This window comes from Odontomachus brunneus, unplaced genomic scaffold (assembly GCF_010583005.1).
Source record: "Odontomachus brunneus isolate Ranch 3 - 2012 unplaced genomic scaffold, Obru_v1 Obru_scaffold_045, whole genome shotgun sequence".
Classification (NCBI taxonomy): domain Eukaryota; kingdom Metazoa; phylum Arthropoda; class Insecta; order Hymenoptera; family Formicidae; genus Odontomachus; species Odontomachus brunneus.
Window position 1 is genome coordinate 1878471 of NW_022639495.1, and position 25803 is coordinate 1904273.

A 25803-nucleotide genomic window follows, 5' to 3' on the forward strand; every position below is an offset into this window, starting at 1 on the left:
GCCGCGAGACGTTAATTGTGCAAGATCGATCTAAAGTTCCATTGATTACTTGTCGCTCCTTCTGGCGATCGCAAACAACCCCCGCGTTTCTCGATACGACACTGCGGCGTGTATGTAACAGAGAGAACGGCGGAGATTGAAAGCAGCAACATGTTCTCTCAGTGATACCTGATTATCGGCGACGACACAGAGGGAAAATGAGCCACCACTGCGTCTACTTGTGCGACATAAAAGCAGACCATGCTGCACGGTGCGAAGGTTCACAGTAGCGATAAACAAGCAGATACATAAAGGAATGACGCGCGGGGATAATGGGCGGGAAGAAACAGAGGCCGTGAGAATGAAGGAGCAGAAGAGAACCGAAAAAAAAAGATAAGAGTTCCTCACCCAATTTACCATAAACTCGGTGATTCCGTCGGCAACAGAGTAGCCGGATATTACCGGAAAAGCCAAACGAGAAACGCTGGTTGCGGGCTACATCGTGCGGAGAAAGAGGAAATTTTCAGAAGCGTAGAAGTGTAGAAATGAAGAAGCTCCTGGCATAAAGATGTTACATATCTCGTAATGGAAAAATAACAACCTCTCTCTCTCTTCTCTTCTCTCAATCTCTTTTCCATAATTTTCATATTTTGCATCGATTGGGAAAATAGCATCAGATACACGAGCATCCTGCAATCGATAAATAAAACAATTCTCTTGTTTTCCCATTAAGGTGTAATATTATTATCGTAAAATAATATTATCCTTCCTCAACTTTTTGCACCAGTATTTCCCCGCTGTGTGTTTTTCTGTACTCATAATAAATTTGAATTATTATTGTTGGGAAAGAAGAGGAGGGGAATGCACATGTTCGACAGCCAAGTTGCGTCACTGCTCGCTAGCTATTTTTATTTCTTTTCCTCTCTTCTCTCTTTTTTTTTCAAGGGAAAAGAGCGCTTTTAAGCGCTTTGTTTCTATTCTTCGCATTACGAGCGCGAATTCATGAATGCGCTATTCCTACCGCCCCGTTTTCCACTAAGGCTGGTAACCCTTAAGGTGTCACGGCAGTACTCTCGCGAGCAAGAAACGCCCGTGGGAGAGAGTCTTCCACGGGTGGGTGTATCTCGTCCCGTGAAATGTGATAATTAAAAAAGCGCGGTCTTTGTCTTCATTTACGCCTGTGAAATGAAACGTTCGCGTTAAAAATTCAATTAAACGCGCAGCCAGCGTCGCACCCGGTGCGCGCTCTCGTGGCGACCTGCACAGCTTGAGCGCGAGAACGCGCATTGTAGTGTCTTGCCGGCGAAATAAATAGCAAGAATAGGAAAAACTCGCAAGTACGTTACGATTGCAGCGCTAATTTTACACGGCGTTAGACTGCAGTTTGTGGTGCAGCTTAGTCACGTCGCGAGAAAGAAAGAGAGAGCGTAAGAAATAAAATGCGCTAAACATTGCTTGTGAGCGACTAATTAAAGCTTGAGGGAATATACGACTCTGTCTGTTTGACTTCAGTTTGGATTTTCATTCTCAGCAGTGTTTCAATTTTGATACCAAAAAATTTTAATTACAAAGACCCGACAGTCCCAATATTTAATGTGAAAAATATGGCAGAATCATGAAACGTGAAACCGATTGAATTTTCGATAAAAAAGAATCAATTGCGAAATTGTGATCAGAAACAAGTCGAGGGATTTCTCTCTCTCCCCTCTCCCCTCCCTCCCTCTTTCTCAAGATAGGACAAGTCGTACAAAATCATCCGGTTTTCGCCGACTTTTTACAAATCCATCCGTTTGATCCACGGTTAAAAATTAAGGAGGTTGTACCGGCTCGGATCAGCAAGAAGAATGATAAAGGAATTTCCGATGATAAATCATTCGTCGCCGGCAAAGCGGCAAAAATGCTCGCCGACACAAAAACTTTAAGACGCGTGCGGTTATCCGACGATAAATCAATTTTTCGTCACCGTCGTCGCGACCGAGCTGGATGCGCGATGGCGCCGATGGAAAAGGGGGCGAAAGTAGTGGAGGCGGGGTTGAAAAATTAAACAAAAACAATGGGCGCGGGCACAATGAGGAAATAAGCACCCATTGATAATGCTGCGAATCACGAGTCCGAGGCCCGAGCAACAATGGGATATCAGAATGGCTATTATGCCCGGGGTAGACTCAATTATTTTAAGCCACTTTTGTGCCGCGCTAATGAAGCGAACAAAGCCGAATATTAAACCAACCTCCTATCCGCCATCGCGCTTCGCGCTTATCTCCTCTCTGTCCCCGACACTACGCTAGTGTCTCTTCAATAAACTCTGCCCGCCACTGGTGTTACCAAGTTAATCTCGTGAGAAATAGTTCCAGATCATTCCAAACCGTATCGGCGATTTATTGAAGTGGAGGGTAGAAATGTGAGACTCCTACTCCATACTCCTGGCTCATAAAAAATTGGAGGGACGTGTAATATTTCACGAGGTGCACTTACTAAAATTCCTGTTTTTAATTACGTGTGGAGTAAAACTGAGCAATACGTCCCAATCAACAAAACGCCCTATATTCTTTCTTTAGAAATTAGGAAAGCTAGGAACGATACGAGAATAACGTGTTTCGATATATCATTTTTCGTTAGGATATAGGGTGAGCTTTAATGTCGTGTCGCTATTAAATACGTCAAGAAGAAACTTTTTAATGTTGCAGAGCATGTTAGATAAGCTATCTAGAAATTTATCTTTTAGTTAGAAACAGTTCATAACATCCAGATGTAATTTATTCACGTGGGAACAGTTGGAAATGAAACTCCTTAATTTTATCTATGTTTGCACTATAATCTGCCTTCTATCTCTAAGATTTTATGGACAAAGCAGTTTGCATTACGGAAATTACATCTCGGGCGTAGTAAGCGTAAAATGCTTCACTAATTGTGCACGTTATTTACAGATATAGGGCAAAATTATATAGAAAAAGTGCGAGTTCATTTAGATTCAAGTTTTGATAAATTTTCAGACGAAAACAAAAATAAGTATGTGAAATACAATAAAAACTAGTATAATAGTACAAAATAGAAAAATGATTGAATAGTGTTAATTTTATTTTAGTTGATCATGCACATGAATTATGCACAATTAGCTGTTCTGCACATTTCAAATAATCTTCTTTATATGACATACGAAAGGGCATATTGTCACAAGCCCACGCTGTAGGATGTGACAAATCGTCCTACTGAAGATTTTCTAAAACTTTCTTTTTTCGTATCTATATTTTATCTGTAATAATTTCCAAAGATGAATTAAAAAATGTTTGTAATCAAATAAATTAAAGTTAAAATAAATATACATACAAACGAACGTTTTAGTGGATTTTACTTTATGGGAGACACATTGTATAGTCTTACTTTATGCAGGATTTTTATATTTTTTATATATTAAGACTTATACCGAGGATTAGAATTATATAGGTAAATAGCTAAAATTTGTTTCCTGAAACTGTTAAAATTATCAAAAATATCTATCCCACGTCACATGCCCACGCTCCCTGATATCGAAAAGTGAAATCAATTCTCTCTCTTTTTCTCTCTTCTCTCCCTCTCTCTCTCTCTCTCTCTCTCTCTCTCTCTCTCTCTCTCTCTCTCTCTTCAGGAACTATCGCAAGAATAATTCCGTTCGCGCAGGACCAGACCAAACCTGCCGCGATAACGGCGTCTATAAATTCTCGCGAGGCGCGAGCGAAACATCCGATACATAGCTTCGCACCGCCATTTATCCGAGTATAAAACACAAGCGTGCTTCGTCTCTGAACTCATGACTTTTACAAAAATGCGACACGTCGATATCGCGCTCAGTCGGAGATATCTCGTTCGCAGCCGCGTGAAAAATTCCTTGACGAGTAATCCCGCGACGACGAAAGTACTGATACCCGATATCGCTCGAGGAGTCTCGCCCACCAAGTAATCCCCCGAAGGCAACGAGAGAGAGTCCTCGTCGACTCAGAGGAAACCCGTTTTTTCCGCTTGGTCGGGGTTAGTCGGCGCTACCTGGTACAGAAGCTGCAGGTGCGAAGGGCAGCGAGAGAATTCGCATCATGGCATCAGCTTTGACAACATTGCCCATGCAGAAAATACACATGCGACAACTGTAATCGTCATCTATCCTTCTTGTTGCATCACAATGCAAAATGATGTCAAAAATTGAAAATACACCGCTTTTTAAATTTTTTAAAGTGAAATTTTACACGAAACGCACTACATAAATTTCCTGGAATTATTTAACCCTTTCAGTCACGCAATTCAGAAAATGTAGCAATCATCATATAAAGGGTAGTTTTTTAAGTTTTTGAGGTCGCTGAATCTAAATCCGGGATCAAACTACAAAAAAAAAATCAAATTCAAGATGGCAGATCAGAAAATTGACATTGTTGCAAAATTTGATATATTAAAGATGTTTTGATAGGTTTTTAGGGCCGCTGAATACAAATCTGGGGTCAGGCTAAAAAAAGAATCAAATCTAAAATGGCGAATCCAATATGGCGGATCAGACATTAACAGCGTAATCACTTCACTTTTCGAGTGAAATTTCATAAAAAATGTAGTGGACATATTAAATTATGTCCTAAGGTGACAGTCAAGTCACTTGAATTCAAGAAATTTGTTACCCAAATAAAGTGAATTCGTTGAGTGAATATCTTCACACGAAATTAAAAAATTAATCTAATATATATTCCAGCGTCACAAAACCAAATTTTCATTCTAACTAATTAAAATATTCACTCGTATAGAGTCAGAATTCACTTTAAACCTGAGATATTCACTTTTAGTTTCCGAATAGCAATATCTCTACTATCTTTTCAAGTGAATTTTCATTCATTTTAAGTGAGATTTTAATTCAAGAAATTTAGAAAACGTCAAATTTACTTTATTAATTTAACTAACTTTTATTTTAACCAAACAAATTTCTCAAATGCACAGCAGACGGCAAAATGTGCAGCAGGAAAATGAATATGCCTGATAATCTTCTAAGCTTCCTTTTCAAATATTGTGCAAGAAAAACATATCTAATTTTGTCTACTTGGTTTTTATTTGATATTTCAACTTATTACCTGTTTACGTATTACCTGCTTTATAAGAGAACCGAATTTATTATATTTTTTTGCCGTAAAAAATTTGCCGCAAATCGGAAGTCGCTTCGACAGCCAAATCATCTCACGGTATTTATTTATTCAGCGAACGAGCCATTTTATGGTATTTACCGCCCCGTTGCTTGCCAGTGTCGGAGCACGCCTTCCTGAAGACCCACGGGAAAACCCTGTTAATTAGAGCTTCGAAGTGAAGCACGAGACGTAAGATCAGAGAAAGAGAGAGTGAAAGAGCTAAGGGAGGAAAAGACGAGGATCGGGAGAGGAGGGAAGAACCGAGGGAATGGGAGAGCTTCTTCCCGATGCCGGGATTCTGCACAGACATGACTTCAGCGCCAAAAGGAAAAGTGGCGCTGTCAGTTTGGCACGGTCGCGCACTTTGCGTCCTTTCTCCTTCCTGTGGAAAGATATATCCACCGTGGAAACCGAGGATACTTACCGCAAGACGGAAGTACTTAATTTCGGAAAGTACACAAAAACACTCTCGCCTTCCCGAGTTTATCTTTCTTTAGCCCTCGCTTACCCTTTCTTTCTCTACCTCTCCCACTTCTTCAATTCACAAACGTTTTATTAAATCAGATATTAAAAATATTCCTCTCTCTCTCTTTCTCATGTTTTCTTGCGTCTGACAACTTAGTAATGTATATTCATCTTTTTATGTAGTTATATAAGAAAAAATTTTCTCTAACATGATAAAAAACGATAAAGGGTAGAGCGCTAAAGTATGAGAGAACCTCCCTCACCACAATTACGTGTGCGAATATACGTGTCCTTAAGGCGCAAGTTCTTTTGATAGGCGGGAAGCATTATCTATTTATCTCACCCCACCTCGCTATTTCTACTTGTCCCGATAAAGCCGCTGGCGCTGAATTAACATTGCATAACACGCGCATTATCCTGGCATGGTACATTACCTACAACGAAAATAAAAGAACACTTACCAGGCTCGCAAGACTGAATAATGAAACAGGGATGAAGGGGGTCGCGAAACCCAGATAGGCGGCGATAAGACGCGAAAGGTTACCGGAAGGAAACCGCGGGCGGAGGTGCAAGTCGCGCGCGAAATCCAAGACTCAACCCCATCCCTGAGACGAGACAACGAAACGCAGCCCCTCAGCTCGCTGATATGATAAACACCCGAAATGACAGCGGCATCCGCCCTTTTCCTCGAACCTCCGCGGCCCTTCGAGAGTTAATCACGTCAGGCGGATGGACCCTCTGATTAAAACGGCCCTCCGTCCCTTCTTATTATTATTGTTATTAGAGGAGGCGGGTGCAGCGCACTCTCGAGAGAGCCGTTGGGAGGAAGAGAGAGAAAGGCACTGAGCCATCACGCTGTATGTACGCACATACATATAGAACAAGCGCGCGCGAATACGCGGGTCTTCCTGATCGTCGGAATTTTCGGGATTATTAAATGGCTGATGAGTCGGGAAATGAGCCTTGCGCTCCTTAATTAACTCCCGCGTCTCGTTATCAATCGCGTACTTAAGCACGTTACCACAGAGAATTTCATTACACGCCAATGAGCAGTGCGTGGTATTTACACTGAAAAAAATCTTTCGGTTATCAGAATAAACGCGCGTTTGCTGTTTGACGATCGTTAGCAATCAGATCGAATACTTACCGTTCCAAATCACTTCTCATCATTTGTCATTTCAACAAATATACATGCATACATTGTCTCAGACACAGATCACATTTGTTCTTGTTTGTATAGATTAGTTTAAGTTCGGTCAGTTATGTTTCCATTAGAAAAGTGTTGTTTAAAGTAAATTGAGCAGTGAATTGAAAGTAACAAGTCGTTTGTTCCCACTACAGGATCATTTGTTGTCCCACATCAAACAAACCATTTGTTACGGGTACTGGTGTCTTGTTAAATTAGCAAAACTCTCAGTGTAAGAAACACGATTGTGAGCGACGTGTTGGATAATTATTTATCTCGCTGAATCATAGTGATATTTTCTTTTCTAGCGCAAATATCGGCTACCAATCACGACTAATCAGGCGTTAAATCAGAGATGAATAATTTCGCGAAGCTCAGATCTAGATTCCATAAGCGATAAGTAATCTATTACTCGCGAACGGACAGAGTGCGACAGCTGGTGTAAAGTTTTTCGCGCGCGTCCACAGCGCGTCGTAAGTTAAACACGCAGAGAGAGATCGGTTTCAATTCTCGCTTTAAATTCTCAAACGCCGTTAATCTCACGCGAATGCTTACACGCTGTTGATAACCAAATCCATACATTACATCCATACGTTAGAACCAGTTTGGCACGGTCGGTCCAGCGGTGAATCGGTCGGATAAATTGCGCGCTCGAGTTTTTGATGTAAAGACTTGCCGGGGCCATTATCGAGGTGATTACGCGCCAAGTGCGCGAGCGAGCGCGTATCTACGCAGAGTTCGGCGAACGACTTTCGTCCGCAACACCTAATGTCGTCGGCGCTACGCGCCCATCCACCACACGCGACTCTCTTATTAAATCAGAAAATTCATTAAGACCGAGGTTTGGATTACGCTCGAAGGCTCGGTACTTAGCGAGAGGGCGGGGACCCCGTCGCCGTGGGCAGCGACTAGAAGATCGTAAGGATTTAGAGCCGGTCGTAACGAGGCGACCCTCGTAACAAATTACAGATAGTGTCGTTGGCTTCTGACGAAGCGCCGGTAACTACGGCACCGAACGACGACTTCTTTCGAACTTGTGGCGAGCCACCGGCGAGAAGATCGAGATATCGAGCTAACCTAGCCAAAGGACGATCCGGTTGCACGCACTGCGATCTATCCTCCAATCATGCTAATAAAGCCGCCGGGCGTAAGCAATACCGAATGATCGTAAATCACCGCGATGCCGATGAATGCACGCGCCAACGCCACGGCCCAAGTGATGGGAAAAGTGTACGGGGAAAAGGCGATCGGAGAGTCTCGTACGTGCTTCATTTGAGAGATAAATCTTTCTATTGGAACAACAATCAGAGAATGTCGACTGAAGAGCGCCGATGACGTTCGATACGACTCTTTGTGTGCCCATATATTTAGACAGAACATTATTTCTCACCATATCTGAAAACCTCATGCACAAGAACACTGTAATTAAACTATAGAACAAATATTTGAAAATTTATTTATAGGACATAAAGTTTATGTCTATGAATAAACTTTATATCTCGCAAATAAAGTTTTAAGTATGTTTCTTCAATGTATTAAGATTATATTAAATGCTGTTTTCCTTTTATTATTAATACCAAGAAAACGTAGAACTTTATTTTCTTTTTGATTTTACACAATTTTTGATAATATACACAAAAAATACATACTTTATTTAAGTAAATGTTACTTGTTCCAAGTATTTTATAAGTTTATATATCCGCGAATCTATTACAAGTTTTTATCATCAAATCAAGTCTTAATATCAAATTTATTCAAAAGACATTCTAAGCTCTGCTAAATTTAATATTTCAATTAAGAATATTAAATTAAAATAAAACTTCATGGTTTATTTATCACATAGAGTTGAAGTTAATTTTTTATTTTTCTTCGAAAGATGTCATAATATTCTTGAAAAGAGAATAAATTCTTTTGAGTATATGATATTGAGTTTTTCGCAAATTTATGATAAGTATATTTGAAGAATGTTATCAAAGAAAGATTCTTCGTTGAAGATAATTGATTACTTAAAAGCAGGAAAGCAAGTTGAATAATCACTTTTCTTAGTAGTAGAATAATATTTGCCTGCGTGTGTGTATTTTTATTCAGTCGGAGTTTAAGGTAACATTTCAAGATCGAGCTCTGATATTTGCATCTGACTCGCGGGTATTCGCAATTCGTCATGCCGCGATAATGCTCATTGTTGCACCTTGCGTTCCTCCGCCAGGGGCTCGTCGCGTGCTGTGCACACAGGTGCGCTCGCACAGTCGAGTCATCGGCGCAACAAGCCCCGCGTGCACGGAGAGAAACACGCAACTGAGACATTACATAAGGTCGCTGCAACGAGGGAAAAAGGAATACCGAGGAAGGTGCCACGAAAAGGAGCAGCGAGAAGTAGATCGCGCCAGGGGATGTACAAGAGGCAAGGGAGGAGGAGGGGCGGGAAGAAGTGGAAATAATGAGTTCGCACGACGCGACCGGCCCGCCTCGGCATGTTACAAAACGAGTCCTACCTGCAGGCAATGATTGCTGCCTTGCACGGGCTAATAGCACCCGCGAACATAACGAAGGGTTATGTGGATCACGAGTTTGTTATTGGCTCGCTTAATGACCCGTTCGCTCGTTCTACCTGTCTGAAGCGCAGTCCGATGCGCGTCGTGCCAAGCCGCCAACGACATAACTGGTAACCGTGTTTGGAATGCCGGCATAACCCGAATTTACGGACACGCGGAAAGGAAAGACACGTGACGAGAAACAGATTTGGAACGATGACGTTGACTCTTTAACCCTCTCAGTACCGCGTTAAATAGACTAAACAAACTCTCTACATAGAACAATACAACGTACTCTTAGACAATTATAAAATATGCTTTTTTCTAAATCGATACCCAGCATAATAAACATTCCGGTAGATTTTTACGGAGAAATTAGGCGACATTGAATTTAAATAAAACTAATTGAGCAATTTGAGCAGTTTGATGAAAAGAATATGTTATCAAATTTTTATCAAATTTCTAATTTTATGAATTATGAAGAAGAGAGCTGCATAAATTATTTAAAATAATTGGAAATTTATATATTTGTTCCAAATATTTCCAAATATAAGTTTATATCCGCGAATCTATCACAAGTTTTCATCATAAGTATCAAATTTATTCATAACATATTCTGAATTCTACTATATTATATATAAAATAAATGAGTTATCTCCGCGTTATTCAATAATTTCATATATATTTTTACATATAAATCAAATTGTGCATTGAAAAAGGTATACAAATTTAATGAAGAAACTGAAAATATGAGATACATTATGTAAGAAAGTAAAAAATTTCAAATGTTTACGCGACCTTCTTTTTATTCGCCTTCTTCTGTTTGCTTCTCAGGAGAAATCGTTGAAAAGCAACATATTAACGGGGAGAAAAACCTTAATGATAATGAGATCGTCCGACTTACAGTTATTTCTGCATTCATTCGTTGTTAAATTTACATTTCATGAGAAGTATCTGGGTTACGTGCGGAGCAGCTCTGTGCTGATTGCAAACTAATCTTGGAATCAAAGGCACGCGGAGCGTTTGAGTGGCTCAATTACGACTCTAATGAGACACTTGAGTCGGCGCTGTGTGTGATTTATTTCCACAATATTCGAAACGTCAGCAACACTGGCTCGACCACTCATCCACCTTAAGGCTCCTGGATACTCACCGTTGCCATATTGGATTGTGACGTTAGAAGCGAGAAATGACACGCTGGAAGATCTTGCATGCCATTTCAGGATAAAAAGATATGTATTTGTATAAAAGAACACTTCAGATCATTTGAGCATAATTGCAAAATATTCCGAAAATTATTCTTTTTCCTTAATATGTAATAAATAGCCGTAAAATGAACGTGCTAAAATTAAAATTAAATAATCATAAAAGATAGGTTAAAAGAGAAGACTGCATGTCGCATTAATTTTACGGTTATTTATTGACTGTCAATGAAAAAGGATAATTTTCAGAGCATTTTATAAGTATGCTCAAGTGATTAGAAATGATCTTTCATACAAATATATTTTTATTTGGAAACGTCACGCAACAATTTTAGACATGCATTTTCCTATTCCTGATGTCATCAATCAAGAGTTCCGCGGTGAGTATCTAGCCTTAATGGAGTATAACGGAATTCGTCTGATATTTATACACCCCGAAAAGCAACAGGACCCGTAACGGACACTCTACAGTTAATCAAGACATTCTCTTTCAAAAAAAATATTCTAGATCTAACATGTTTATTGTTACTGATAAAAATTAGTGTTGAATACAAGTTCATTATAAGACAATATCTCATCTTGTTTTTCAAGCAAACTAGCAACTGACCTTTAAGATGTTGAAATACAGTCTTTCTCAGTTCTCGACGTTCTGACAGATAGCAAACGAATATATCTCTGAAGTGTCCATAAGAAAAGCCAAGTATTTCAACATAATATACATTTAAAAGTCTGTAGACACAGTTTTTATTTTTTAATAAAATGTAATAAGTGAAATATTTTATTCAAATAGCACACTAAGCTCCTTATTCTAAATTCTCTTTTATCAATAAAAGTAATTCTAAATGTGACTTATAAATCTTTTGATCAGGTTGCATAAACACATTTAGAGACACTTTCATTGACAAAAAAAGTTCAGAATAAAGATCTATAAGAAAATATTGTTTATACACGAAGACAAATTTATAGTAAGAATTACGTAACCGAGGAATAGATTGATATTTTACAGCAATTGATTGACCATTTATTTCGTATATGTTACTTATATTTCAGGGATTGAAATGGGCTATTAAAAAATTTGCTATGTTTCTAGCCATATTCAAAATTTACTATATTCCTTAGAGTTTATTCCTGCGCTATTATACGGAAAAAACTACTATAGTTGTTATGTCCACATATTCAATGGTTAGAGAGACAATTTATGTGATTTCAAGTGAAATAAATATGGCATTAAAAGTTGCTATTATATGCTCATTTATATAGTTTTCATAAATATAGTTCTTATATATTCAGTTAGCACATCTTCGTACACATAGTTGCCTCAACCAAAGGAATATTACTGTCTCTCTGTTGTGGCCTGCAGAATAAATATTGTGGTTGAAAGATCCGTAGAGTTTGGTTGTACCATATAGCACTAAAAATATACTGCTCAAACGCATATAGATAGGCAGTAAAGAAAATTATATATATAGTGTACTATTTCTAGAATACTGTGGTTATACTACAACCAACTTGTATATATGAGCAAAAACTAACATTAATATTTTGTTATGGCAACCTTATTTAAGCAAATAATGATCCTTAGTGTCTTCTCCATGTAAAAATATAGTAAAAATGGAAAGAATTTACATGAAAAAAAAACTATATATAATATCCTCTCCGTGTGTCGCGCGAAAATTTTAAGTAGAAACAGTTTAAATAGAAACTGATAAGAATAAGAAATTTGTAAATACTTGATTATTCTTATGGGGGAGGGGAAGTACCTCTGATATATACTAGATTTCGAATATTATAATTGTGTGTCGCGCGAAAATTCCACCAAAAGCGGAGGACGAATTTAGCGCGGAATCTCACGAGCTATTTCGTAGAGTCGTAAAAACCTGCCGCCAGTTTCTGCGCGGCCATTTTACAGATCGAACGACGCGCCCCGCGATATCGTAAAGGCATTTCCCGCCAACGAACAGCACCGTGGAAATCCCAACGCTGTCTCGTCGATGCTGCAAGAGATCCAGCGCGCTATCGGCCCGAGACCGACCCGGGTTCTCTAACCAGAAATCGCAGAAATAGTCCGGGCGAGTTAGAAACTCCACGTTTCGACTTCCGTAACGGCGGTGGCGGCGGCGGAGATGTAGTATACACGTATTTCCGCCCAATAAATTAATCACGAAACTTTCCCAATGTTGAAGTCCGGCCGCAAACTAATTTGTTGGCCGGCTCGGAAAGAGCTCGCTCGCTCGCACGCGTGCACCCCCCACGTGTGCATGCTCGCGGGCCAAGGATAATGGGCACGGATAGGCGCACGTGCGCATAATCATTGCATTTATATTCACTCACCATCGATATTAGACGAGGATTGATCCACGCCTGCTGCATGTTATCGTCGAGATACCGCTTCGCTATCCGGGCGATGTTCTCGTGCGGCTCTTTCCTCGGCGCGGCCACGACGGTGGGCGGGACGACGACGTTGGCATTGTTCCTGAAACAGAAACGGATGAACACATGAGCATCGATCGGCCGATTCGTGAACACCTCGTAGACAGCACGACTATGATTATTACCGTGCTGCACGATAATTGGGACGTTCGCCGCGATGGGAAATTTTTTCCTGATCGAGGGCTCAGGTAGGCGGAGAGCACGAAGATGGAACGAGGTACAGTACACATGATCTTGACTAAAAGTATGGTGCAACTTTGAAGGATCGTGACGAGTCGAAATAGCGAGCGTTCAGAAGTTACGAAAGGCCGAGGTAAATTTCTTCAATACTGTGTATTTTACACGAGAAAAATATCATCATTCTACTGTAAAGAGAAGCGATTACTCAGCTCGCTTACCTTCTTTTAAGCAATGGTAACAAAGAATGTTTTCTTAATAATAATTTTAAAACTCATGACAATTTCAAAAAATTGTCATATATCCTCAAAAGAAAAATTTAGTCTGTTCAAAAGAATATTTTAAAACTTTATCAAAGAAACAGTTAGTACTCTATGTGGTAAGCAAATTGCATTTAGTAACTGTCCCCTTAGAAGTATTTAATCTAATATTTTAAACTTCCGCGCGCAATGTAATAAAATGCTAAATATCGGAAACTACGGAAGACACGTCATCAACTTAGAAACCAGATTAAGCCAACTAAATTTTTTATTTATTTTAATATTCTTGATTGAAATGCTAAGCTTGCTAAAATTCAGAACATATTTTAAATCAATTTGTTGCTTAGAATGAACTTATGATAGATTTGCAGATATGTAAACTTATGAAATATTTGAATATTTGAAATATATGAAATATTTGAAACAAGTAACATTTATTTGAATGCAGTATATATTTTTCTGTGTATACATAGAAAAAATATCATTCTACTACTAAGAAAAGCAATTATATAGTTTATTTTACTTCTTTTAGTAATAGTTATCTTCGCAATAAAATAGTTTTTTAATAATATTTTTTTAATATATTCATCACAAATTTAAGAAAAGTTCATTATCATGTATTAAAAACATTTATTTTTTTTATAAGAATATTATAAAACTTTATCGCAGAAAATTAGACTCTACGTAGTGAGTAAATTTTTATTTTAATTTTATATTTTTGATTCAAACGCTAAAGTTACTAGGATTAAGAATGTATTTCGAATAAATTTGGTGACTATGATGAACTTGTAATAGATTTGTAAATAGATAATTTACAGATACATAAATTTATAAAATATACCAGCAATATTTACTTGTGAACGCAGAATATATTTTTCAGTGTGTAGCATTCGCTTACGTATAATTAATATTCATCATAATTTAAGGTAGGATCTATTAAACGTTTCAAAGTATTCTAGCTACATAATGACATCATTAATTTTGTATACAAAAAACGTTTCTAAAAAGTCATAAAGAATAAAATCATAAAAAAAGTCATAAAGAATAAAACTTTACCGCACTCTAATAAATTTACCGTGTTAGTCTTATAGTAAAACTAATTAATTTTACTATTTCGCTTTTGTAAGGCTGATTGTCGCGATTTATTGACGATTTCACACGATGATACTTTGGAAGGTTGACAGTGTCATTGTCAGAATCATAGTTGATGTCAGCTTGCCGAAGCATTTCGATGAACGACGTCAGGTCACTTACGCGCGCCTGAAATTCTCGGCATGCGTGGAACGACTTCAAAGTCGAAGCACGTGTGTCTCCTCTCCTCTCGGCAAGAGGACGTCCTCGTAGGACTGAACGCGCTGTTCGATTTGCCTAAAGTACGTCAGAACGTGCTTGAATTTCGCGTAGTTGTAACGCGTACGGCACATATCTCCGTGCCATCGATACGGCGCTCTCTCACGATACACGATAACGATCGTTAATCTTCCGCGCGCCAAACCCGACATATAGAGGTGGATCGGAACGATCCTTTATTTGTTGATGCTTCATAAAAGTTCGGGCAGCATTTTAAAACTACATTATTCACCGTACCGAGTATCCGCGAGAATACCGAGTCATCTGTTAAATCGTGGGAAGGACTTTAAAGATGGATGCAAATTGCACACGTCAGGAGCGTGCCCGCATACACAATGTTGTCGTAAATCACATTACGTCGACCCTACCGCGCGAGAGAAAGGGAAAGAAAGAGAGACGGAGAGGACGAAGGACAGAGGACGAAGCGTGCTAAACCAAAACCTTTCGAACGCTAAATCGCAATTTGATCGTTAAACAACAGTCTTGCTTGTTCCTCTCTGGCGGAGAGATCGCTCGGTAGCGAGATAAATTGAATGCAAATTGCGCCTAGAGTCGATCGGCAACAGTGAAATCTGGGTAATGACGGGCTGCACGGTGTTCTCGGCCGCGTAGCGTTAACTGCTATTATTTACTTGGATGAGTTATTAACGTGAACGACGTTTGACGGAGAATAGCAATCTAAACGCAGGACGGGCGAGGGGGTGTGTGGGGCATTGTGGGGCAGGAGGCCACGAAATTAACGGTCTCCTGTGCCACGGCGATGTATCAAACTGAATCTATTGTGCAAGCGCCACACCATTGCCACCGTCACCGGCCATCACCAGCCGCCAGATTGCACGTTGCACGGCGTAGAAACGGCTGGGAATGAGGAGGAGGTCGATACGATACGTATCTCTGACCACGAGGGATCATTATAACGTGCAGCCGCGACCGCTGGTATCGACGTCTTGATTGGATTAGCGCAACGATACCCTAAAGAAAGAGAAGAGAGAGAGAAAGAGAGAGAATTCGGAAAAAATACGAGTATACCGAATATGAATTTTGTGGCGGCAGCTATTTCAGTAAAATTTCTGCTACAAGAAACGAGTAAAGTTACTTAAATCTATGCACAGGCGAGACTCATGTTAGTTTCAACTCGCAAACTATGTTATTAGGTAATGTTATTAGGTAATGTTATTATGTAACTAACTTATTAGAAATAAGTTATTAGGTTATCAGGACTTTCTAACTATATGCATTATTGACTTATAATTTTTATTGATTGATTAAATTATTAATTTGTAATTATTGATTATTTAGAGAAGTAGGGGAAATGTGCTAAATCAATAATCTGTAACTGAGATAGTTTTACATTTATGTTTCAAAACGCTTACAAAATGCTAGTAACTAATGACACTGCGTGTTAAGTCTATCGGTTAGTGTACGCCTACAATTTCTAGGATATCTATTTATAATTGTACTCTCCAAATTTTTTTTGGAATGGGATCTCGCTCAAAGTAAGTAAGAAATGACAGTACTTTCACTAGAAGCGATAGTGGAAGTACTGCAACTCAAAATCGTAAGAATAAATGTTTCACTCACGCTTAGAGTGGATTCTGACTCCATATGAACGAATGTTTCAATCGATTAGGGTGAATCTGTTCCTGTGATCGTAGAATAATTTAGATTTATTCTACGATTTCGAGTAACATTTCGATTCACTCGACGATTAAGAGTGGAGAGTTCACTCTATATGAATGAGAAACCATTTGAATTCGCGTGACTCTACAATAATCACTCTACTTTTCGAGTGAAATTTATACTTAGAATGTATTTAAGGATGCCAATCTGCTCGTGTTCTCTAAAAATGAAAAAAATTTTGAGGAAGATATAAATTAATTTATATTGCATCTAAAAGTAATCACAAACAATTGAATATTGATTCAGAGTCTAGATAAAAAAATACTCCATCTTAAAGTGTAAGCCCAGCGAACATGACATCAAATGACGCTTTAATGATGCTACTAACGTCAACAAAACGTCATTAATACGTCCTTTGACGTTATCTTGCTACTTGGCAGAGAAGACCGAAGTTAGATGTCTTATATTTCAGAATTTCGAAGTTAAATAATTAACTGTTGTAACCGACTGTACAAGCATGATAGAAGCAGCCTTCTTCTATAGGTTAATGCCCGCTACAATCCTGTCAACCGTATATTTTGTTTTGTAATAGTCAAGATACAAACATACAACATTACCATCTTGCCCTGATATCGGATTTAATTGCCGAGTAGCGCAAAATAAGAAAACCACATATAAATTATATATTCTGATTAGTAGTTTCAGAGTCTCTATGAGAAATATCCACATCCCTCTTACCATTCCTTAATTACAGACCAACTTTATCTTGTCTGTTCATATTTCAGTCATTGATTTCAGTCATTTTATGAATGAAAATAGTTTTTATTATCCGAAACATACCCCTGAGGTCATCTAGACTCGATTGCCATTATTTTAAATCGTGCTGTTATATAAATAATATGAGGTTTCTATTCTCAGTAAAAGGAAAGATAATTAAAATATAATAAATATAATGTAAAATATGAATATTAATGTATATAATAATAAATATAATGTATATAATTAATATTATATATTTTTATATGTAAAATACGAATATTAATGTATTTCAAATTTTCAGTTCTCGCAGAGACTACACGGGCAATAAGTTCTTAAAGAGATGAGCAATTAGAAATTGAGCAACTGGGAATATATTATTAACATCTCTCAGTCAGGAAGTTCCGGAATATCTAAGCAAGACGTAAAATTTCTAGTCAATCCTTCACATCGCCTGTAAGAGAGCCGAGAGAAAGTGGTCATATGAAAATTTCCTTGTACTAATCTCTTACGATTACAAGACGCTATTATTCACATGCATTTTCATGACGCACTTTGGCGCAGCCCGACAGTGACTGAATTCCCCATCGTGCGTTCACAATTATCCCATTAATCCCTCGGTGGGTTACAGCGCGTGCACAGGTGTACTTTTTAACTTCCTCACGCGGCGTCTTCGAGGCTCGCGCACAACTCGTACGCGGCATTGCTTCGCATAGAATTAATTATCCGTCTATCCTACGGCACGTTGAACCAAAATTTACGTCCGCCGTTTGTTTCCGCCAGGGCTGGCCCGAGAAAAGGCTCAGTGGGACGTAAGAACCGGGTTACGCAACTAAACGATCATTCGTTCGTAGAGATTCTATTGATGCAAAACTCGACCGTAAGATAAATCAACTTGCAAGTCTCTCTTCGAGATATCTTGAAACATATATAACTCCCTAAAAACGAAAGGAAACGCACGCACGCGGAAGCGCGAGATCAATATCCGTCGCATATTTTCAGAATGATAGTCAAATCGCACGCGATTTTCTAAAACGATTGTTCAAGCTTACGACTGCATATATTATATATAATAAAAAATGCAATGTAACACAAATCACGCGATAAATCGCTACGACGCTTGATTATTCCTTGCTTTTCCTCAGGGTCCACGCCATCCTCGGAACGTTCCTGCTTCCAGTAGATCCGACGTATCCGCGCGGACCCGCGCACAATGCATACCTATGAATAATCGCGCGCCCGCGCGTGTATATACAAACGTTACGAAACACGCATTCGCATTGAATGGAGAGTTCCTCGGCACGAAGCGCTGTTTAAGCGACGCGCGCGCGATCAAGCTGAGCGGGGGCTGAGACGCTGATACGCCGTGGATATCCCATAAGTGAATTATGAGAGTTTATCGCGACTCCGTCGCCCCGTGCCTGCTGTCGTGGCACAGCTGCCGGTTTAGGCCTCCCCGGGTTAAATTATTGCCGGGATCCCTCGAAACCGTCTAAATTATTGGCCCGGCTACGGATCAGCACCTCGAGCACCTTAAAGACGCAAACACCTCGAATCGACGCGCGAGTTCCGGCACCGAGATATATACACATTCGCAAATATCGAGCAATTCGCTCACTTACACGTACGATTGCCAGAAATCCTCTTTTCACGGTGCGAGTCTACTTTTCTTAAAATAATGGATTTTTCTTAAAATAATGGATACTTTTCTTAAAATACGACCGTGGCAAGTCTTTCTCTTCTTCTTTCTTTTTTCCTGTTTTCTTAATCACAATACTCTCTCTTCTGCAACAGCAGCTAACGAAGATAATCTCGCGGATAAAAAGTGGACTAAGCGCATAAAATTTGATATTTTATTTCGACGAACAACACGTGCGAAGCCGAGTATCGTATAGAAACGGAGAGATTCCAGGCCATACTGCTGATCTCAATACCTAAGGCATTCACGTATATCTCAGAAATAACAGTATAGATCTCGAAGTGTGTACTCTTCGTCATACATTTGTTACAATAATTGTTAACAATTATTATTTGCTAAACAATTATTTGTTAACAATTTAATAATCATATTTATCGTGGAAAAATTAAGTTAGCTTCAGTTAAATCAAATATGTAAACAGAGACAAACATCTCCTTTTAATAAATCCGTAAATCCGTTAATAGTTTAAAATGCAAGCAAAATTAGCTGAATTAGCCTTTCTCATGACAATTTTCAAAACTAAAAAAGAGATTACAACGAGAAATTCCAAAATCAATGCGCGAATCAATAAAAATAGGGACAAGAAAAATTTACGCGTCCAATTTTGAAAAAATGTACGGTGTAATAATTATACTACAACATAATTTATAAATATAATCTCTAATAATATAATATATAATCTTATAATAATAAAAATAATATATATATATATATATATATATATATATAATAATATATATAATCTCTAATAATAACATATAATCTTATAAAAATATAATTTCCAAATAACCGTCCGAGTCTTTTGAAATAAAATTATAAAGAAGTAAAAGCTTATAATTCTGTGTGATATTATGGCGGATATGCAAAGATAGATTTACGGATTTATTAAAAGGAGATGTTTGTCTCTTTTTACATATTTGATTTAGTAATCCGTTAATCTTAAATAAAGTTAGATTCAGTTAAATCAAATATGTGAAAAGAGACAAACATCTCCTTTTAATAAATCCGTAAATCTATCTTTGCATATCCGCCATAATATCACACAGAATTATAAGCTTTTATTTCTTTATAATTTTATTTCAAAAGACTCAAACGGTTATTTGGAAATTATATTTTTATAAAATTATATTATAAGAGATTATATTTATAAATTATGTTGTAATATATTTATTACACCGTAAAAACATTTTTTTTAAATTGGACGCGTAAATTTTTCGTCCCTATTTTTATTGATTCGCGCATTGATTTTGGAATTTATGGTTGTAATCTCTTTTTAGTTTTGAAAATTGTCATGAGAAAGGCTAATTCAGCTAATTTTACCAGCATTTTAAACTATTAACTATAAATTATCAACCAAATGCAGGCAAAATTAGCTGAATTAGCTTTTCTTATAACATTTTTCAGAACTAAAGAGAGATTACAATAAGAAATTCCAAAATCAATGCGCGAATCAATAAAAATAGAGACAAGAAAAACTTATTCACATGTCCAATTTTGAAAAAATGTTTGTAAATGCACGCCGCATGCGATGTTTCTGTCGTAAGCCATACATCCAACTAACATTATACAAATCAATCTATCATATAGAGAAAAATATACTCCTCCATTTATTATGTAAAATATGAACTTTGTGACAATTAACACACTTGTGTGAACTGGACACACCATATTTAAAAATGTGACATTTTTTTTAGAGTCCTGGTACTCTCTTGAAAAGTTCTAGAGCTCTATGCAACAATTTATATAGTTCCGGTCATTAAATACAAAAAAATAGACTTTTAACAAAAGGTGTGCAAAGTTCTCGCAGCGCACCTAATCAGTAAAATCAACTATTTCATTAAAAATATTGTTATATATGATATAGAACTCTAGAACTATTGTAAAACAAACCGGAACTCTAAAGAAATAGTTAATTTAAATAGTTTTTTTGATTAGGTGCGCTAAGTTCTCGAAGCGCACTTAATCAGTAAAATCAACTATTGCATTAAAAATATTGTTATATATGATATAGAACTCTAGAACTATTGTAAAACAAACCGGAACTCTAAAGAAATAGTTAATTTAAATAGTTTTTTTGATTAGGTGCGCTAAGTTCTCGAAGCGCACTTAATCAGTAAAATCAACTATTGCATTAAAAATATTGTTATATATGATATAGAACTCTAGAACTATTGTAAAACAAACCGGAACTCTAAAGAAATAGTTAATTTAAATAGTTTTTTTGATTAGGTGCGCTAAGTTCTCGAAGCGCACTTAATCAGTAAAATCAACTATTGCATTAAAAATATTGTTATATATGATATAGAACTCTAGAACTATTGTAAAACAAACCGGAACTCTAAAGAAATAGTTAATTTAAATAGTTTTTTTGATTAGGTGCGCTAAGTTCTCGAAGCGCACTTAATCAGTAAAATCAACTATTGCATTAAAAATATTGTTATATATGATATAGAACTCTAGAACTATTGTAAAACAAACCGGAACTCTAAAGAAATAGTTAATTTAAATAGTTTTTTTGATTAGGTGCGCTAAGTTCTCGAAGCGCACTTAATCAGTAAAATCAACTATTGCATTAAAAATATTGTTATATATGATATAGAACTCTAGAACTATTGTAAAACAAACCGGAACTCTAAAGAAATAGTTAATTTAAATAGTTTTTTTGATTAGGTGCGCTAAGTTCTCGAAGCGCACTTAATCAGTAAAATCAACTATTGCATTAAAAATATTGTTATATATGATATAGAACTCTAGAACTATTGTAAAACAAACCGGAACTCTAAAGAAATAGTTAATTTAAATAGTTTTTTTGATTAGGTGCGCTAAGTTCTCGAAGCGCACTTAATCAGTAAAATCAACTATTGCATTAAAAATATTGTTATATATGATATAGAACTCTAGAACTATTGTAAAACAAACCGGAACTCTAAAGAAATAGTTAATTTAAATAGTTTTTTTGATTAGGTGCGCTAAGTTCTCGAAGCGCACTTAATCAGTAAAATCAACTATTGCATTAAAAATATTGTTATATATGATATAGAACTCTAGAACTATTGTAAAACAAACCGGAACTCTAAAGAAATAGTTAATTTAAATAGTTTTTTTGATTAGGTGCGCTAAGTTCTCGAAGCGCACTTAATCAGTAAAATCAACTATTGCATTAAAAATATTGTTATATATGATATAGAACTCTAGAACTATTGTAAAACAAACCGGAACTCTAAAGAAATAGTTAATTTAAATAGTTTTTTTGATTAGGTGCGCTAAGTTCTCGAAGCGCACTTAATCAGTAAAATCAACTATTGCATTAAAAATATTGTTATATATGATATAGAACTCTAGAACTATTGTAAAACAAACCGGAACTCTAAAGAAATAGTTAATTTAAATAGTTTTTTTGATTAGGTGCGCTAAGTTCTCGAAGCGCACTTAATCAGTAAAATCAACTATTGCATTAAAAATATTGTTATATATGATATAGAACTCTAGAACTATTGTAAAACAAACCGGAACTCTAAAGAAATAGTTAATTTAAATAGTTTTTTTGATTAGGTGCGCTAAGTTCTCGAAGCGCACTTAATCAGTAAAATCAACTATTGCATTAAAAATATTGTTATATATGATATAGAACTCTAGAACTATTGTAAAACAAACCGGAACTCTAAAGAAATAGTTAATTTAAATAGTTTTTTTGATTAGGTGCGCTAAGTTCTCGAAGCGCACTTAATCAGTAAAATCAACTATTGCATTAAAAATATTGTTATATATGATATAGAACTCTAGAACTATTGTAAAACAAACCGGAACTCTAAAGAAATAGTTAATTTAAATAGTTTTTTTGATTAGGTGCGCTAAGTTCTCGAAGCGCACTTAATCAGTAAAATCAACTATTGCATTAAAAATATTGTTATATATGATATAGAACTCTAGAACTATTGTAAAACAAACCGGAACTCTAAAGAAATAGTTAATTTAAATAGTTTTTTTGATTAGGTGCGCTAAGTTCTCGAAGCGCACTTAATCAGTAAAATCAACTATTGCATTAAAAATATTGTTATATATGATATAGAACTCTAGAACTATTGTAAAACAAACCGGAACTCTAAAGAAATAGTTAATTTAAATAGTTTTTTTGATTAGGTGCGCTAAGTTCTCGAAGCGCACTTAATCAGTAAAATCAACTATTGCATTAAAAATATTGTTATATATGATATAGAACTCTAGAACTATTGTAAAACAAACCGGAACTCTAAAGAAATAGTTAATTTAAATAGTTTTTTTGATTAGGTGCGCTAAGTTCTCGAAGCGCACTTAATCAGTAAAATCAACTATTGCATTAAAAATATTGTTATATATGATATAGAACTCTAGAACTATTGTAAAACAAACCGGAACTCTAAAGAAATAGTTAATTTAAATAGTTTTTTTGATTAGGTGCGCTAAGTTCTCGAAGCGCACTTAATCAGTAAAATCAACTATTGCATTAAAAATATTGTTATATATGATATAGAACTCTAGAACTATTGTAAAACAAACCGGAACTCTAAAGAAATAGTTAATTTAAATAGTTTTTTTGATTAGGTGCGCTAAGTTCTCGAAGCGCACTTAATCAGTAAAATCAACTATTGCATTAAAAATATTGTTATATATGATATAGAACTCTAGAACTATTGTAAAACAAACCGGAACTCTAAAGAAATAGTTAATTTAAATAGTTTTTTTGATTAGGTGCGCTAAGTTCTCGAAGCGCACTTAATCAGTAAAATCAACTATTTCTTTAAAACTATTGTTATATATGATATAGGACTCTAGAACTATTGTAAAACAAACCGGTACTCTAAAGAAATAGTTAAATTTACTGATTAGGTGCGCTGCGTGAACTTAGCGCACCTTTTTTTGAAAGTCTTTTTTTTTGTATTTAATGACCGGAACTATTGAAAATTGTTGCAAAGAGCTCTAGAACTTTTCAAGAGAGTATCAGAACTCTAAAAAAATGTCACATTTTTAAATATGGTGTGCCTAGTTCACACAAGTAATTAACTCGTGTGACTTTTAAAGCTGATCTCCTCTACTTACAATCTTATTCTAATATTCTAATAATATTCTTATAATATTCTAATAATTCTAATAATATTCTAATTCCTATATTCTAATATTTTTATAATATTCTAATAATATTAGAAATCAGCGCAGAAAAGACAAATTAGGTATATAACTAAATATAACTGCGATGGTATAAGGAAATACATAATAAAAAAATATTATTGACTCAATCAATCGACTTGTTACGTCAACTTTTAATATTAGAATATTAGGATAAAATTGCAAGTACATAGGAATATTGAGTCAAAATTATTTCATATTTTCTAGATCTTCTGAACTTTCTGCAGTTATTCCTGTTAAGTTTCATAAAGCTTTCTATTATTTATAATTTAATCAAGATAATTTTTAAACAGTAACGTTACTCGCGTGAAACTTTAAAGAGACGCTCTGACAACACAACTTTTAAGAGATCTTTCGTCTTGTTTGATTCGCTCATATCGACACATCGATGTGAACGTTCTCAAGACAGTCGGGAAGGCGAAGGTAGAACATGGTACTTCCCTATTCTCGTATAAGGTACAGCGAGGTAAGTGTGGGAGTTAATAACGCGAAGGATGAAAAAGTAGCCATCTGCGAGGCGAGCGTGAGGCGCGAGTAAAGGAGGAACGGGATAAAGAGGGACGTGCGACGAGAGAAGCAAGATCGGAGGACCACGACGGGAAGATAATCTTCAGGACTACGCGCGCTCCTTTTGCTCGTTTTACGCGAGTTTTACAGAACCTCCTCAACGGTGCCCGAGGAGGCGACCAACGGACGAAATCCGACGCCGACGAGCCGAGCCCCGACGAGCCGAGCCACATCGCGTCGCGTCGCGTCGCACCGTTACCGCTCCCTCTAAATCTCCGCAAATGCGTCGCGGTCGCCCGGTTGTCCCCCTGTTTTCTGCAGGTGTATCCCCCTATACAAACCCCTCGAGACGGTTCTCACGGAAATCCGCGTCGGCCGCTGAATGAAAATTCACGGTAGACTTGAGAAACTTACCTTACCTTGCCTTGCCTTCCCTTGCCTCATCTCGCGGCCACGAGCAATGGAGCGGGCGAAACGAAAATGTACGGCGCTCTGCTCTTTGTCAAAAACAACGCTTTTCATGCCGCTCAGACTATTCGGCGACACGGTGAAACATTCGCGAATGACTTTAACCCTTTGCGGTTTGTGTCGAGTCTGCTTCGACATCGCGTTTCGTTCTAATCGATTTTTTAAGCCATGTTTTCATTAATAATACACACATTTAATATAAATATACTATAAATGTATGTATTGTTGCATTAAGTAAATACTGAAATATTGAAATAAATGCAAAACACACAATTACGAAGTAAATAAATTTTCAATCAAAAAATAGGAAAAAAGACAATTCGAGTTCAAGCACAGGACTAATAGTGCTATATACCTTATGGGTAAAACTTTCCTTGTATTAGGAAATCGTATAATATTTATTGAACATGAATAATCAATATAAAACAATCATACATTTCGGTTCAACCATGAACCCTCTTCAGTGATAATAAAACTCAAGGTTTACGACACGAACGCATTACAATTAGTAAAAGACCTACGCAAATTGACATGAATGTTAGTCGCAATATTAAAACCGACAAGTTACCGAAATAATATTAAGTAATAAATTAATATTGAGAAGTAGCCGTCATAACTTTGTTGAGTTCAGCTAAAAGTAAACCGATCCTGTCAACGATAATATCGCCACGTTGTTAGCTAGGTTATCGTTCACAGGATCGGTTTACTTTTAGCTGAACTCAACAAAGTTATGACGGCTACTTCTCAATATTAATTTATTACTTAATATTATTTCGGTAACTTGTCGGTTTTAATATTGCGACTAACATTCATGTCAATTTGCGTAGGTCTTTTACTAATTGTAATGCGTTCGTGTCGTAAACCTTGAGTTTTATTAT

The 25803-nt window shown here is 36.7% G+C and overlaps 1 protein-coding gene across 2 annotated transcripts in view; it reads right to left on the minus strand.

Moving 5' to 3' along the window:
- Positions 1–25803, minus strand: part of LOC116844729 — a 605932-nt gene that overhangs the window by 446954 nt on the left and 133175 nt on the right. For both annotated transcript variants that reach the window (XM_032816654.1, XM_032816653.1), the window contains exon 3: positions 12827–12968. In XM_032816654.1, the coding sequence (XP_032672545.1) occupies positions 12827–12968 (142 nt within the window). The remainder of the gene's footprint in view (positions 1–12826; positions 12969–25803) is intronic.